This window comes from Eleutherodactylus coqui, chromosome 11 (assembly GCF_035609145.1).
Source record: "Eleutherodactylus coqui strain aEleCoq1 chromosome 11, aEleCoq1.hap1, whole genome shotgun sequence".
NCBI classification, from domain to species: domain Eukaryota; kingdom Metazoa; phylum Chordata; class Amphibia; order Anura; family Eleutherodactylidae; genus Eleutherodactylus; species Eleutherodactylus coqui.
In genome coordinates, this window is record NC_089847.1 from 123675517 (window position 1) to 123693558 (window position 18042).

An 18042-nucleotide genomic window follows, 5' to 3' on the forward strand; every position below is an offset into this window, starting at 1 on the left:
ACTCCTGGGCACAGAATGGCATTAGAATATAAAATAGCCATTACTGACCCCTCTACTGTCGCTTCTCCCCCTGCAGTGATGTCAGAATGAATGGAGCGCTGGCTGAGTATGCACGGTTCGCTCTCCATTCATGTCAATGGAGCTGAAGGAAACAACCAAGTATTTGCCGCTCGGCTAGCTCAGCAGTCCCATTGAAAGCGAATGGAACGTCAGCGTTCTTGCACGACCAGCACTCCATTCATTCTTCTCCTCACTGCAGGGGGAGTGCAGTGAGGAGGATGGGGGACATGGAACACCCATTCTTGGGATTGGTGGAGGTCTAGGTGGTGAGATCCTCACCGATCAGCAAGTGATCACCTATCCTGTGTGCGTGGAGCTGACTCAGACGCAGAGTCCGCTCTATACTCAGCAGGTATCAGCTGTTTTTGACAGCTGCCAGCAACTGCCATGATCAGAGCTAGTGTTTACTGTTTAGATGCTGCGCTCAAAGCTGATCAATCGTCTAAACAGTCAGCAGGAGGGGGCTGAGAAGAGACTAGCATGGCTGCCTGAAGCGTACTGAAGGCTCACAGGGCTGCAGCTGTGCAGAGATGACTATCAAGCCCTACCCATAGTAAGACTTCATAGGAAACATTAAAAATTGCTACATACTGCAATACTGAAGTATTGCACTATATAGTAAAAGTGATCAAATGATTACAAGTTCAAGTCCACTGTGGTGACTAAATGATAGTATAAAAAAAGAAAAGTTTGCTTAACAAAAAAAAATTAAAAGTCAACATATTTTTTTACAAGTAACAAAATTACTTGTTTCAGAATACGGCGACGGAAAACAAATTAGTGCAGCTGCTTCCGATCTGCCAGTTCTGGTCCCAGTTTTCATCCGTGCAAGACGGCCACTACAATTTTCAATCTAGGTAATGCACATTCTGCACTGCTCTCTGATTGGGCAGTAATGATCACGTGAGCAGCACTGGCTAATCAGAGAGTAGGTATAGTGCAATAGTAGTCCATCACTACCATTGCAGCATGGCAAATAAATAGTCTGAAGATTGCGTCGGCCATTGTGGATAGCCAAATATGGGTCAAGAAAATGGGAGAAAGTATGGATGTCAGAGAAGAACAAGTACAGGTAATATATCCTCGCCCCTTGGGTCCTGGGGGAAGAATTTTGTCCCAAAACTGGAGGGTCACTTTAATAAATCCCTCGTTCTTGTTCTGTTACCTGAGACCAAACCTCCTGAGATGGTTTCCACGGGTCGGTTCTCCTCTTTTGCATTTTTCTGTTCGTTCCCTGCAACTGTCAAAGCTTGGTCTTTGCAATTAACAATCTCCGGGGACGTCTGTTTGGTGGAAATGATGTGAGGGAAGCGAAGCTTTGCCTGTGGCTGAACCGGCTCAGTGCATCTGTAGACATTCATCTAATGGAAGAGATGGAAAGAAAGGAGATGAGCGATGGAAGAGAGAGGAAGATCAAAGAGCGGAGGCACGGAAAGTTTACATATGGAGGAAGTTATCAAATCTGCTGATTCTATACATCTGATATAATGTAGGTTAATGGAAAGTCATTTCTAAACTTTTAGAACTTTATACGCTTTCCTATCTAACAATGGTATACTGCTAGGATATTACACTGTGCTGACACAAGTATGGGACGCATATAGAAGGTGATGACATTTTATTTTATTCATGTTTTTCAGTCCGGTGTTGGCCCCCTTTGGCCTCAATGACTGCTGTGACTCTCTTAGGCCACTTTCCACCAAATTCCCATAGATGTGTGGAGGGATTTGCCTCCATATGTCAAGGAGAGCTTCAGATAGTGTTGTAGGTGATGATGGGTGTGTTGGGCACGGATACGGCCTTCTAATTCGTCCCAAAGATGCTCAATGGGATTGAGATCCAGACTTTGAGCCGGCCAAAGAAGTTTGAAGACTTTCTGTTCCTCAAACCATACCTCAATACTGCGTGCCGTATGACATGGTGGTTGGTCATGTTGGTAGAGGCATGAAGCTTTACCAAAGTATTGCCACAGGGTAGGAAAGGCCACATTGTCCTGAATGTCTCTACCCATTGGCTTTGGGGAGGGGACTTTACTATAACCAATGGCTCAAGTCCTTTCCAGCAGAAACACCCCGACACCATAACAGACCCTCCTCCAAACCACAGTGTAGTCGTGTAGAAGCAGCTCCCCAGGCAATTGCCAAACCCAAGTGCCACCATCCGATCAGAAGATGGTGTACTGTGATTCATCTGTCCACAACACTTGCTTCTACTCATTTACAGAACAAGTCCGACTCTCTGAGCCCCATCGTAGGCGCCACTGTGCCACATTCTCTGCTGTAAAGTTGGGCTAGTGTGCAGCCATCCGTTCATGGTAACCCTTTGCATGCAGTTCCCTACAGATAGTTCTGGGCTAATGGATGTTCACCAAGAAGTTCTAGGGACAGCTCAACTCCTATTCATAGGTTGTGTCTGGTACTGGATTCACTTTAATGGGGCTGAGCTGCACTACCAAAAGCGTCCTTTGGACAAGAGTGGCACTGTGTCTGGAAATACAGGAGGTACCTTTTATCTAATCTCAGCCACATAGCCTGCAAGACCTGCAAGTGGCATTTCAGGCTTCAGGGTGAAGATATTAGGAAAAATGTGAGATGTCAGGGCTCCATCACCCGGAGAGACCCTTGTGCTCACTGAATACGTTCACACATTTGGCGCTGTCATCTTTTCCACGTTCTCGCTGAATGTGTTGCTTAGTAACTACACGGCCTCGATAGAGTATCTAAATCTGTGCAGCGTTTTCCAGTAACAATCGGCAGAGTAACGCGTCCTCCTGGGGTCAAGATAGAAAGTTGCCAGAAGACTTTTTCTTTTGCGCTGTGAGTTTTTCAGGCGTGTGATGCGCACTGTATAATTTATAACGGTTTATATGAGGAGAAGCCGGAGATTTATTTCTGAACATCGTCTACTGTATTATTAACAGCTGAACCTCAAGTCTGCTGCAGCTGATATACTGTATAAAGGGTGGAAATAGCGGTAAACAGTGCCGAATTCCCCAAATATCTATCTATCTATCTATCTATCTCTCTATCTATCTCATATCTATCTATCTATCTATCTCATATCTATCTATCTCATATCTATCTATCTCATATCTCTCTATCTATCTCATATCTATCTATCTATCTATCTATCTATCTCATATCTATCTATCTATCTATCTATCTCATATCTATCAATCTAACTCATATCTATCTATCTATCTCATATCTATCTATCTATCTATCTCATATCTATCTATTTATCCATCTATCTATCTCATATCTATCTCATATCTATCTATCTATCTATCTATCTATCTATCTATCTATCTATCTCATATCTCTCTATCTATCTATCTCATATCTATCTATCTATTTATCTATCTCATATCTATCTATCTATCTATCTATCTCATATATATCTATCTCATATCTATCTATCTATCTGTCTCATATCTATCTATCTCATATCTATCTATCTATCTATCTCATATCTATCTATGTATCTATCTATCTATCTATCTATCTATCTACCTCATCTATCTATCTATCTCATATCTATCTATCTATCTATCTCATATCTATCTATCTACCTCATCTATCTATCTATCTATCTATCTATCTATCTATCTATCTATCTATCTATCTATCTATCTATCTATCTATCTATCCCATATCTATCTATCTATCTATCTATCTATTTATCCTCTATCTATTTATCCATCTATCTATCTACCTCATATCTATCTATCTATTTATCTATCTCATATCTATCTATCTCATATATATCTATCTCATATCTCTCTATCTATCTCATATCTATCTATCTATTTATCTATCTCATATCTATCTATCTATCTATCTCATATATATCTATCTCATATCTATCTATCTACCTCATATCTATCTATCTATCTATCTATCTATCTATCTATCTATCTATCTATCTATCTGTCTCATATCTATCTATCTCATATCTATCTATCTATCTATCTCATATCTATCTATGTATCTATCTATCTATCTATCTATCTACCTCATCTATCTATCTATCTCATATCTATCTATCTATCTCATATCTATCTATCTACCTCATCTATCTATGTATCTATCTATCCCATATCTATCTATCTATCTATCTATCTATCTATCTATTTATCCTCTATCTATTTATCCATCTATCTATCTACCTCATATCTATCTATCCTCTATCTATTTCATATCTATCTATCTCATATCTATCTATCTATCTATCTCATATCTATCTATCTACCTCATCTATCTATCTATCTATCTATCTATCTATCTCATATCTATCTATCTATCTGTCTCATATCTATCTATCTCATATCTATCTATCTATCTATCTATCTATCTATCTACCTCATCTATCTATCTCATATCTATATATCTCATATCTATCTATCTATCTCATATCTATCTATCTACCTCATCTATCTATCTATCCCATATCTATCTATCTATCTATCTATCTATCTATCTATCTATCTATCTATCTATTTATCCTCTATCTATTTATCCATCTATCTATCTATCTACCTCATATCTATCTATCTCATATCTATCTATCCTCTATCTATTTCACATCTATCTATCTCATATCTATCTATCTATCTCATATCTATCTATCTATCTATCTATCTATCTATCTATCTACCTCATCTATCTATCTACCTCATCTATCTATCTATCTACCTCATCTATCTATCTATCTATCTATCTATCTATCTATCTATCTATCTCATATCTATCTATCCATCTGTCTCATATCTATCTATCTATCTATCTATCTATCTCATATCTATCTATCTATCTATCTACCTCATCTATCTATCTCATATCTATATATCTCATATCTATCTATCTATCTCATATCTATCTATCTATCTATCTATCTACCTATCCATCCCATATCTATCTATCTATCTATCTATCTATTTATCCTCTATCTATTTATCCATCTATCTATCTATCTATCTATCTACCTCATATCTATCTATCTATCTATCTATTTATCTATCTCATATCTATCTATCCTCTATCTATTTCATATCTATATATCTCATTATCTATCTATCTATCTATCTATCTCATATCTATCTATCTATGTCATATCTATCTATCTATCTATCTATCTATCTATCTATCTTTCTATATATCCATGTATCTCCTATCTATCTATTTAATATCTATCTATCTCTCCCATATCTATCTATCTATCTATCTCATATCTATCTATCTCATATCTATCTATCTATCTATCTATCTATCTATCTATCTCATATCTATCTATTTATCTATCTATCTGTCTCATATCTATCTATCTAATTCATTTTTCCTATAGAAATGTCTTTATTTTGCACTGCAGCTCCTTCATTCTGACATAAATTATGGGCCTATTTATCCAGTCTGACATAAACCTCTCATATATAATTCTTTCTTCCTCACTGCAGCTGCTCATCTCCCCCAGTAGCAATAAACATGAAGGATAGATTTCTAAGAAGGCATTTACCACCCTGCAAAGAGGTCACCAAAAATTAATCTCCTGTATCCGACTGAATAGAAATCCCAGCTGACTCATTTCTTACAATCTTATAGGGGTCAGAGCTATTTTTTCGACGCAGAGCTCCAAATCTCTTTTGTCAACACAGCATTACATGACAGCTTTCTGTCTACCAGCAGCCTCCACTAGAGGGAGCTCAGGAGCTTACTGCATACTGTGCATACAGTACACTGAAATAAACAACAACACTGTATGCAGTATGCCTACAGGTAGACAGAATGTTATCATTTAGTTTTTACTGTACAGAGGATTATGAGCCGTGTATATGAAAAGCGCAGCTCTGACTCCTATAAAAATATATCAAGAAATTCAGAATTTTCTTAATTTAAAACAGAATATTCCTAGTTGGAAACATTTAAAAGGCTGTTTCTGGTTATCGACTGATCTGACATGTTAAACAGTTATAATCCTAAATGTCAGATCTGTGGGGGTCTCCAGCAGGGATCCCGTCATCTAGAGGACAATAGGGTCCCATACTGTGTGATGACTCAGCACCTTCCACATCTTTCATGAATCTCAATGGAGAGTGAGTGATTTACTTAGACCTAGGTCCTGCCACAACTTTTGGTGCATTGGGTGACAAAATAATGCCATCATTGACGATCAGAGTCAGCAGTTTCATCTCATGAATGGTTGACAATGCCAAGACCTCTATAAATATACATCATCAGGTGACATTTCTGCCTTCCCTGCTGATACTTCCCATTTTTGGAATTCCACAAGATAGTGATTCTTGCCAGTCTTGCTTCAGGCGTAAAATGTGTCCAGCAAAGCAGCGGCGGCATTTGATGAATCGAAAATAGAGTAGCCGCATACTAGGGTGGTAAATTTCTTCATTGGTAACCCAACATGGTAAGTGACCTTAAACATGTGATGAAGGCATAGTGAGAGAGAGGCGGTAGCCCATATAGGATGTAGACCTTGTAAATTCGCCCCCACACCTTCCCGATAAAACATTGGACATCAGGTTTAGCATCCCCATCATTGGTGATTGTACTGCCTAAGTAGACAAATCGGTCAAATTCTTGCAACCGATGATGTTGGTTGACCGTGATTGAGACATTTGTAGATGAGACAAATCGCATAATCCGTGTCTTCTCGCAGGTAATCCATGAACCAACCATTGCCGCTACTTGTTCCAGAGCCGATACTGTTTGTTGGAGTTTGGGTAGTGACCAGGGGCGTAGCTAGAGGCTCATAGGCTTGGGTGCAAAGGTTTATATTGGGGCCCCCCAATTTCTCAACCCCTTACAACACTGTAAGGAGAGCTGTATCATCTGTAAAATCCAAGTCCTTAAACCATTGCGGCAGGTTACATCTAACAACGCCAACTATAATCGGCCCAATTGCTTGTTACATGACATGGTCAAGCACTAGGAATGGCAACAGGATACAGTCTTGTTGGACTCCTGTGTGATGTTGAAGAAATCCGTAGTTCCAGTCCAGGTTTGAACACAACTAGAGTTGGAGTACAGTGCGAGAGAAATGTTACCAAACTAGTTGGGTTTGCCATTGGGTTTGTTCATCTTCTATAAGGCATCTTGGTGGAGGCTGGTGGTGAGTGACTACACAACCAAATCTTTACTGACGGAAGGGAACAGAGCTTCACTCTGAAGATCATAGAAGGTCCCAGTGGCTGCCCCTCAGCAATCACGCCCAACTGTTATATCTTTGATCAGAAACCAACCCGTTCTACAATTCTCTCTACCTATCGCTATAAGGTGGCAATAAGACCAGGGCTGGTGAATTAACCCCTTCTGTTGTATCACAGATTACAGCAGCTCTGCTACATACAACTACCTGCTGTGAGGATGTCACAAGTAGATGAAGGTCAAAGAACTGAGCTGTAGCATTAATGAACATAACGAGCGCCAATCATTAACTTATAGTGATGTCAGAGGAAACGTGTCAGGATATATCTCTCCTCTACTGTGATGTCTTTAGAATGCAAGAAATAAGAGTCTTTATAAATTTGCTCACAGACTTACCCAAAAACAGTGAAAATATAAAGTTGTGGTATTATATCTATCTATCTGTCTCATATCTATCTATCTATCTATCTCATATCTTTCTATCTATCTATCTATCTATCTATCTATCTATCCATATCTATCTATCTATCTATCTATCTATCTATCTATCTATCTATCTATCTATCTATCTATCTATCCATCTATCTCATCTCGTTGGAGCAGGACCCGCACCCCTATTGTTTTTATCAACTGATTACTATGTAACCGTGGTTCTGTAATTTTTGTACTTTTGTCTTTCTGTATTCCCTGTCTTTGAAAGTGCTGCGGAATATGTTGGCGCTATACAAATAAAGATTAGTATTATCTGTCTATCTATCTATCTACCATCTTTATTATCTATCCTCTTTTTATACATTTATTATTATATTGTATCAAACTGGGCAAAAGAAATATAAAGAAAAGAATAGGTTAAACTTTCCCCCATTATCTATCTATCTATCTATCTATCTATCTATCTATCTATGCCGGCTCAAGGTTGACTCAGCCTTCCATCCTTCCGAGGTCGGTAAAATCAGAACCCAGCTTGGTGGGGGGTAATTAAGTAATAATTACCTGAAAGCGCTGCGTAATAAGTTGGCGCTATACAAATACCAAGATTTATTTTATTTTATTTTTATCTATCTATCTATCTCAGATCTATCTATCTATCTCATATCTTTCTATCTATCTCATATCTATCTATCTATCTATCTATCTATCTATCTATCTATCTATATCTATCTATCTCATATCTATCTATCTATCTATCTATCTATCTATCTCACATCTATCTATCTATCTATCTATCTATCTATCTCATATCTATCTATCTCATATCTATCTATCTCAGATCTATCTATCTCAGATCTATCTATCTATCTATCTATCTCATATCTATCTATCTATCTCACATCTATCTATCTATCTATCTCACATCTATCTATATATCTATCTCATATCTATCTATCTATCTATCTATCTCCTATCTATCTATCTCCTATCTATCTATCTATCTATCTATCTATCTATCTCCTATCTATCTATCTATCTATCTCATATCTATCTATCTATCATCTATCTATCTATCTATCTATCTCCTATCTATCTATCTCCTATCTATCTATCTATCTATCTATCTATCTATCTATCTCCTATCTATCTATCTATCTATCTATCTATCTATCTATCTCATATCTATCTATCTATCATCTATCTATCTATCTATCTATCTCATATCTATCTATCTATCTCCTATCTATCTATCTATCTATCTATCTATCTATCTATCTATCTATCTTATATCTATCTATCTCCTATCTATCTATCTATCTATCTATCTATCTATCTATCTCATATCTATCTATCTATCATCTATCTATCTATCTATCTATCTATCTATCTATCTATCTATCTATCTATCTATCTATCTATCTCATATCTATCTATCTATCTCCTATCTATCTATCTATCTATCATCTATCTATCTCATGTCTATCTACTGGTATCTATGTATCATCTATCTATCTTTCTATCATCTATTATCGTACATTTATTACTTGTTGTTTCAAACTGTGTAAAATCCCCTATAAAGTCAGAACAGAAGTTAAAGTTTGTTGCATTTCTATCAACTTCTCTCCCCTCCCCAAAGTACCAGCTCTGCTATGTTGCACAGTATACTCATTGCTGCTCCTGAACATAGCCATAATGACATTTATGTGGGGTGTAACTGCGCCCAGTGCCCCTCCAGCACACAGCACAACAGATTCATACCATGGGGACATTGAATGCCTTCAGTACAGACCCCCCCACACACAGACAGACCACCACTGCTCCCTGACCCCATAATATCCCATCCTGTGGCTCTGTCCTCATTCTGATGTAGTTGATGTCCTATGGCACAATTCTACTTACCACTTGCCCAGGTTGAAGCACACTGGCCATTGTCACAGGTGTGCCCTCTCCACTGCCAGGTGGCATCTTCTTTTTATGAAGACATTTGCACAAACACATCAATCCGCAGAGTGCGAGGAAGCCAACGGCAGAGCCCAGGGTTGCCCCCATGGCCACTATAGAGGCTGAGATCATGATGCCGGAGACAGCTGGTGGCGGCGGGCGTCAGTGTGGCACGGTCACTGCATGGCACAGCGCTGCCCGCTCCGTTCCTGGAGTGCCGAGGCTGCCGTGTGCTGAGCAAGGGGCTCTCCAGGGAAGAGGGAGGTCTCCTCCTGCACGTCAGGTGCCAGCTGTACCCTCCTCTCCCCGATCACCCTCCGGCTCTAACCGGAGAAACTGCTTCTACAGAGACTAACACTATACGAGATGTGTCTACAGAAGGACAGAAGTCATTGGAAAGGACATCCAGCCCTCTGTAGTAGGAGAAATCATCACAACCATCATTCTATCTTATATCTATCTACTGTATCTCATACCTCATCTATCTATGTAATCCATATATATATATATATCTACTGTATCTCATACCTCATCTATCTATGTAATCCATATATATATATATCTACTGTATCTCATACCTCATCTATCTATCTATCTATCTATCTATCTATCTCCTATCTATCTATCTATCTATCTATCTATCTATCTATCTATCTATCTATCTATCTATCTATCTATCTATCTCCTATCTATCTATCTATCTCCTATCTATCTATCTCCTATCTATCTATCTATCTATCTATCTATCTATCTATCTATCTATCTATCTCATATCTATCTATCTATCTATCTATCTCATATCTATCTCCTATCTATCTATCTATCTATCTCATATCTATCTATCTAATCCATATCTATCTACTGTATCTCATATCTCATCTATCTATCTATCTATCTATCTCCTATCTATCTATCTATCTATCTATCTCATATCTATCTCATATCTATCTATCTATCTATCTATCTCATATCTATCTCCTATCTATCTATCTATCTATCTATCTATCTATCTATCTCATATCTATCTCCTATCTATCTATCTATCTATCTATCTATCTATCTATCTATCTATCTATCTATCTATCTATCTATCTATCTATCTCATATCTATCTCATATCCATCTATCTCATATCTATCTATCTATCTATCTCCTATCTATCTATCTATCTATCTATCTATCTATCTATCTATCTATCTATCTATCTATATCATATCTATCTATCTCATATATATCTCCTATCGATCTATCTATCTATCTATCTATCTATCTATCTATCTATCTATCTATCTATCTATCTATCTATCTCCTATCTATCTATCTATCTCCTATCTATCTATCTATCTATCTATCTATCTATCTATCTATCTATCTATCTATCTATCTATCTCATATCTATCTACCTATCTATCTATCTATCTCCTATCTATCTCCTATCTATCTATCTATCTATCTATCTATCTATCTATCTATCTGGCTAGGATGACTGGGGAGTGTGGAACCCCATCCTTCCTGTTAAAATAATTAAAATTCGTACCCCATTCTTTTACAGAAGTGAATCATATGCTAAGCGATTCCTTCATAATTACTGATGATGTCCTATTCAGTCCTAATAATCAGTATATATTAAGGATTGCTGTGTATGTGATTTCCTGTTATAACAGGTGCCTTAGTATTTTTAGCTTGCTTCGCAAAAAAAGAAGATAAAAATAAAAATTTAAGATTGAGAAAAGATTGAAAAAGAATCTAAGAGGCAGCATAAACTCTAGAAGCATCATCTAACAGTCATGATAAAGCGCTCGTACCGCCATTACGTGTCACATTCATTACGTAGAACAGAAAGAATGAACAGTATTTCCAGGAATGATCCAATGATGACGTATGACATGTAACACTTCTATATAGCGGCGCCCCCTGGTGTATAGTAATGTGCACGTCGAACTAATGAGCCGAGTGCTGGAGGACACACAAGCTCAGTGGCTTGCAGTAAAACCTCATTGCAGTAAAACCTCCTTCTAAAGGGAGAGTAAAAAAGGTCTGTATTGTCATCTGTTGTCAGCAGCCAGAGGGGGAAGGAGACTGACCCAGCCCAGAGCTCACTCCTGGAGGCACAGATTAGCAGCAAATATAATGAAACTCATTTTTTTTTATTGCTGTAAATTACTTTGAAATGGCTATTAACAGCCTTTCAGGAAAATGGGAAAACCCTTAAAGGTGACCTGTCACCAAGATATCACTCCCAAAACTAACTTTAATGACCCCAAACTAACCTCTCTTTTTGTAATGAGCCCATATACCCCTGCAATTAGATTTCAGAATTATCCTGCAACATATGCAAATGAGCAGAAAAGAGTCACCTGAGAACAGTCACACCGATTCATGAGCTGCCGAACTAATCACCGCCTTTCTCTTAAGGAATAAGGAAACCCTGTCAATGAAGGCAAAGGGGTCTGGATCCCAAGGCAGCACATGAATCAGCATGACTCTTCTCAGGCAGATGACTCTTCTCGACAGATTTGCATACAGTACAGGATACTTTTAGTATCTAATTGCAGAGGTAGATGGGCTCGTTAGGCAAAAAGAGGGCATTAGAAGTGATTGTTGTTTTTTCCTCTGCCGGAAGTTAGTTTTGGGAGTGACATGATGGTGACAGGCTTCCTTTAAAGTTCCCAATGTAGATGTAATGTAGAGAGGTTCACAAGCTCGCTATTACATCATGTATTTTTGTTAGCCATTAAGAGAGAAGATTATGTGGTTTCTCTTGCTGGGAACAATCACACATAACAGCAGCACCCAGCAGTATATGGAGCGGGATTCAACAGGAGCAAACTTCACTTAGTACTGGGATAATACCGCCATCTTGTGCTCTAATTTTGTATTACAGGTGCTGATTTTTCTGAACGATGCAAGGTCGAATGAACATCCCTAAGAATACTGATATAGAGATATCTATCTATCTATCTATCTATCTATCTATCTATCTATCTATCTATCTCCTATCTATCTATCTCCTATCTATCACATATCTATCTCATATCTATCTATCTATCTCTCTCATATCTATCTATCTATCTCTCTCATATCTATCTATCTATCTATCTATCTATCTATCTATCTATCTATCTATCTATCTATCTATCTCATATCTATCTCATATCTATCTATCTATCTATCTATCTATCTCCTATCTATCTATCTATCTATCTATCTATCTATCTATCTATCTATCTATCTATCTATCTATCTATCTATCTCCTATCTATCTCCTATCTATCTATCTATCTCATATCTATCTCCTATCTATCTCATATCTATCTATCTGTCTATCTATCTATCTATCTATCTATCTATCTATCTATCTATCTATCTATCTATCTCCTATCTATCTATCTATCTATCTCCTATCTATCTATCTATCTATCTATCTATCTATCTATCTATCTATCTATCTATCTATCTCCTATCTATCTATCTATCTATCTATCTATCTCCTATCTATCTATCTATCTATCTATCTCCTATCTATCTATCTATCTATCTATCTATCTATCTATCTATCTATCTATCTATCTATCTATCTATCTATCTATCTATCTATCTCCTATCTATCTCCTATCTATCTATCTATCTCATATCTATCTCCTATCTATCTCATATCTATCTATCTATCTCCTATCTATCTCCTATCTATCTATCTATCTATCTATCTATCTATCTGTCTATCTATCTCCTATCTATCTCCTATCTATCTATCTGTCTATCTATCTATCTATCTATCTATCTATCTATCTATCTATCTATCTATCTATCTGTCTATCTATCTATCTATCGCATACACACAGCCCAAAGAGGCACCAAGTAGATTTAGGCCTCCTTCCCACGAACGGATTTCCGCCGCGTAATTCGCGGCGAAAATCCGCTGCGTTGCCCGCAGCTATTAGGTTCTATTGAACCTAATAGCACAATGCTCACGATGCGTAATTCCAGCGCGGAATTACGCACCGCGATTTCTCCCGTCCTCACCCGCAGCATGCTCTATTTTCTGCGGGTGAGGACGGGCTGTACGCACTGACGGCTTCCATTGCAGTCAATGGAAGCCGTCCGTTCACGCTATCTCCCGCTGTAACCAGCGGGAGATAGCGTGAAAAAACGCTTTCCCGCCCACCGCCGCGCGTCATATGACGCCAAATGACGCGGCCGGCCGCGTCACGTGACACGGCCGGCCGCGGCACGTGACACGGCTGGCCGCGGCACGTGACACGGCCGGTGACGCGGCTGTGGTGGGCGGTGACGGGCGGTGACGCGGCGGTGGTGGGCGGGGAAGCGATTTCACGCTATCTCCCGCAGGTAAGTATAGGGGCTCTGGGGGGCGCCGTGACGGGCTTCACAGCGTAATATTACGCGGCGGACCCCGTCACGCTCCTCTGTTCTATATATCTGATATAAAGAAAAGCTAGATAAGCTCACTTGTCCGGAGAGCTTGCACTTCACCGCTACACCAGTTACACTCCTTCTGTCCACCCGCCCAGTCCTGGAGGTTTAGCAAAAGCAATCCATAAAAAAAGAGACTTGATTGACTTTAAGAAGAAAGTGTCCTGCTTTATTAGAGGAGTGCCGTAAAATCAGGATACAGAAAACGCATTTTGAACTCTAAGCTGAGCCGCTGATCACCTGATGTTTCTTACACACATAATTCCTTAAATAAAGAAACTAAACTAATCAATTAAAAAACACCTGATCATTAACCACCGCAGCGCTGGTGATTAACAGCTGACGGACATATCCTCATACGGCACTCCTCTAATAAAGCAGGACACTTTCTTCTTAAAGTCAATCATGTCTCGTTTTCTATTTATTTGACTGTACACCAAAATTGTTTATTAGACCACCATACAGAATGTCTAAGTGAGGCGTAGATTAGTTAGTTAGCCCTTAAGACGATGGCACTGATTGTATATGAGAGTGTAAGCTCTTAGCACCAGGACATGTATTGTATATTAGACTGTAAGCTCTTATGACCAGGGCATGTATTGTATATTAGACTGTAAGCTCTTAGGACCAGGACATGTATTGTATATTAGACTGTAAGCTCCTAGGACCAGGGCACGTATTGTATATTAGACTGTAAGCTCTTAGGACCAAGGCATGTATTGTATATTAGACTGTAAGCTCTTAGGACTAGGACATTTATTGTATATTAGACTGTAAGCTCCTAGGACCAGGGCATGTATTGTATATTAGATTGTAAGCTCCTAGGACCAGGACATGTATTGTATATTAGACTGTAAGCTCTTAGGACCAGGGCGTGTATTGTATATTAGACTGTAAGCTCTTAGGACCAGGGCATGTAGTGTATATTAGATTGTAAGCTCCTAGGACCAGGGCATGTATTGTATATTAGACTGTAAGCTCTTAGGACCAGGGCATGTATTGTATATTAGACTGTAAGCTCTTAGGACCAGGACATGCATTGTATATTAGACTGTAAGCTCTTAGGACCAGGGCATATATTGTATATTAGACTGTAAGCTCTTAGGACCAGGGCATGTAGTGTATATTAGACTGTAAGCTCTTAGGACCAGGGCATGTATTGTATATTAGACTGTAAGCTCTTAGGACCAGGGCATGTATTGTATATTAGACTGTAAGCTCTTAGGACCAGGGCATGTATTGTATATTAGATTGTAAGTTCCTAGGACCAGGACATGTATTGTATATTAGATTGTAAGCTCTTAGGGCCAGGGCATGTATTGTATATTAGATTGTAAGCTCTTAGGACCCGGGCATGTATTGTATATTAGACTGTAAGCTCTTAGCACTAGGGCATGTATTGTATACTAGACTGTAAGCTCCTAGGACCAGGGCATGTACTGTATATTAGATTGTAAGCTCTTAGGGCCAGGGCATGTATTGTATATTAGATTGTAAGCTCTTAGGACCCGGGCATGTATTGTATATTAGACTGTAAGCTCTTAGCACTAGGGCATGTATTGTATACTAGACTGTAAGCTCCTAGGACCAGGGCATGTACTGTATATTAGATTGTAAGCTCTTAGGACCCGGGCATGTATTGTATATTAGACTGTAAGCTCTTAGGACCAGGTCATGTAGTGTATGTTAGACTGTAAGCTCTTAGGACCAGGGCATGTATTGTATATTAGATTGTAAGCTCTTAGCACCAGGGCATGTATTGTATATTAGATTGTAAGCTCTTAGGGCCAGGGCATGTATTGTATTTTAGACTGTAAGCTCCTAGGACCAGGACATGTATTGTATATTAGATTGTAAGCTCTTAGGGCCAGGGCATGTATTGTATATTAGATTGTAAGCTCTTAGGGCCAGGGCATGTATTGTATATTAGATTGTAAGTTCTTAGGACCAGGACATGTATTGTATATTAGACTGTAAGCTCTTAGGACCAGGGCATGTATTGTATATTAGACTGTAAGCTCTTAGCACCAGGGCATGTATATTAGATTGTAAGCTCTTAGGACCAGGACATGTATTGTATATTAGACTGTAAGCTCTTAGGACCAGGACATGTATTGTATATTAGACTGTAAGCTCTTAGCACCAGGGCATGTATATTAGATTGTAAGCTCTTAGGACCAGGACATGTATTGTATATTAGACTGTAAGCTCTTAGCACCAGGGCATGTATATTAGATTGTAAGCTCTTAGGACCAGGGCGTGTATTGTATATTAGAGTGTAAGCTCTCAGGATCAGGGCATGTATTGTATATTAGACTGTAAGCTCCTAGGACCAGGTCATGTATGGTACATCAGATTGTAAGCTCTTAGGACCAGGGCGTGTATTGTATATTAGACTGTAAGCTCTTAGCACCAGGGCATGTAGTGTATATTACACTGTAAGCTCTTAGGACCAGGGCATGTATTGTATATTAGATTGTAAGCTCTTAGCACCAGGGCATGTATTGTATATTAGATTGTAAGCTCTTAGCACCAGGGCATGTATTGTATATTAGACTGTAAGCTCCTAGGACCAGGTCATGTATGGTACATCAGATTGTAAGCTCTTAGGACCAGGGCGTTTATTGTATATTAGACTGTAAGCTCTTAGCACCAGGGCATGTAGTGTATATTACACTGTAAGCTCTTAGGACCAGGGCATGTAGTGTATATGAGATTGTAAGCTCTTAGGACCAGGGCATGTATTGTATATTAGATTGTAAGCTCTTAGCACCAGGGCATGTATTGTATATTAGATTGTAAGTTCTTAGGGCCAGGGCATGTATTGTATTTTAGACTGTAAGCTCCTAGGACCAGGGCGTGTATTGTATATTAGACTCTAAGCTCCTAGGATGAGGTCATGTATTGCATATTAGACTGTAAGCTCCTAGGACCAGGGCATGTATTGTATATTAGACTGTAAGCTCTTAGGACCAGGGCGTGTATTGTATATTAGACTGTAAGCTCCTAGTACCAGGGCATGTATTATATATTAGACTGTAAGCTCTTAGGACCAGGTCATGTATTGTATATTAGACTGTAAGCTCTTAGGACCAGGGCATGTATTGTATATTAGACTGTAAGCTCTTAGGACCAGGGCATGTATTGTATATTAGATTGTAAGCTCTTAGGACCAGGGCATGTATTGTATATTAGACTGTAAGCTCTTAGGACCAGGGCATGTATTGTATATTAGACTGTAAGCTCTTAGGACCAGGACGTGTATTGTATATTAGATTGTAAGCTCTTAGGACCAGGGCATGTATTGTATATTAGATTGTAAGCTCTTAGGACCAGGGCATGTATTGTATATTAGATTGTAAGCTCTTAGGACCAGGGCATGTATTGTATATTAGACTGTAAGCTCTTAGGACCAGGGCATGTATTGTATATTAGACTGTAAGCTCTTAGGACCAGGACGTGTATTGTATATTAGATTGTAAGCTCTTAGGACCAGGGCATGTATTGTATATTAGACTGTAAGCTCTTAGGACCAGGACGTGTATTGTATATTAGATTGTAAGCTCTTAGGACCAGGTCATGTATTGTATATTAGACTGTAAGCTCCTTGGACCAAAGCGTGTATTGTATATTAGACTGTAAGCTCTTAGGACCCGGGCATGTATTGTATATTAGACTGTAAGCTCTTAGGACCCGGGCATGTATTGTATATTAGACTGTAAGCTCTTAGGACCAGGGCATGTATTGTATATTAGACTGTAAGCTCTTAGGACCAGGGCATGTATTGTATATTAGATTGTAAGCTCTTAGGACCAGGGCATGTATTGTATATTAGACTGTAAGCTCTTAGGACCAGGGCATGTACTGTATATTAGATTGTAAGCTCTTAGGACCAGGGCATGTACTGTATATTAGACTGTAAGCTCCTAGGACCAGGACATGTATTGTATATTAGACTGTAAGCTCTTAGGACCAGGGCATGTACTGTATATTAGACTGTAAGCTCCTAGGACCAGGACATGTAT

The 18042-nt window shown here is 38.7% G+C and overlaps 1 protein-coding gene across 1 annotated transcript in view; it reads right to left on the bottom strand.

Moving 5' to 3' along the window:
- The window catches only part of SYT13 (synaptotagmin 13), a 32870-nt gene extending 23025 nt beyond the window's left edge, over positions 1 to 9845 (bottom strand). The window contains exons 1-2 of the mRNA XM_066583479.1: positions 9546 to 9845; positions 1226 to 1421 (exon numbers count right to left, since the gene is read on the bottom strand). Of these exons, the coding sequence (XP_066439576.1) occupies positions 1226 to 1421; positions 9546 to 9719 (370 nt within the window). The 5' untranslated portion in view covers positions 9720 to 9845. The remainder of the gene's footprint in view (positions 1 to 1225; positions 1422 to 9545) is intronic.
- Between the last annotated feature and the right edge of the window lie 8197 nt (positions 9846 to 18042).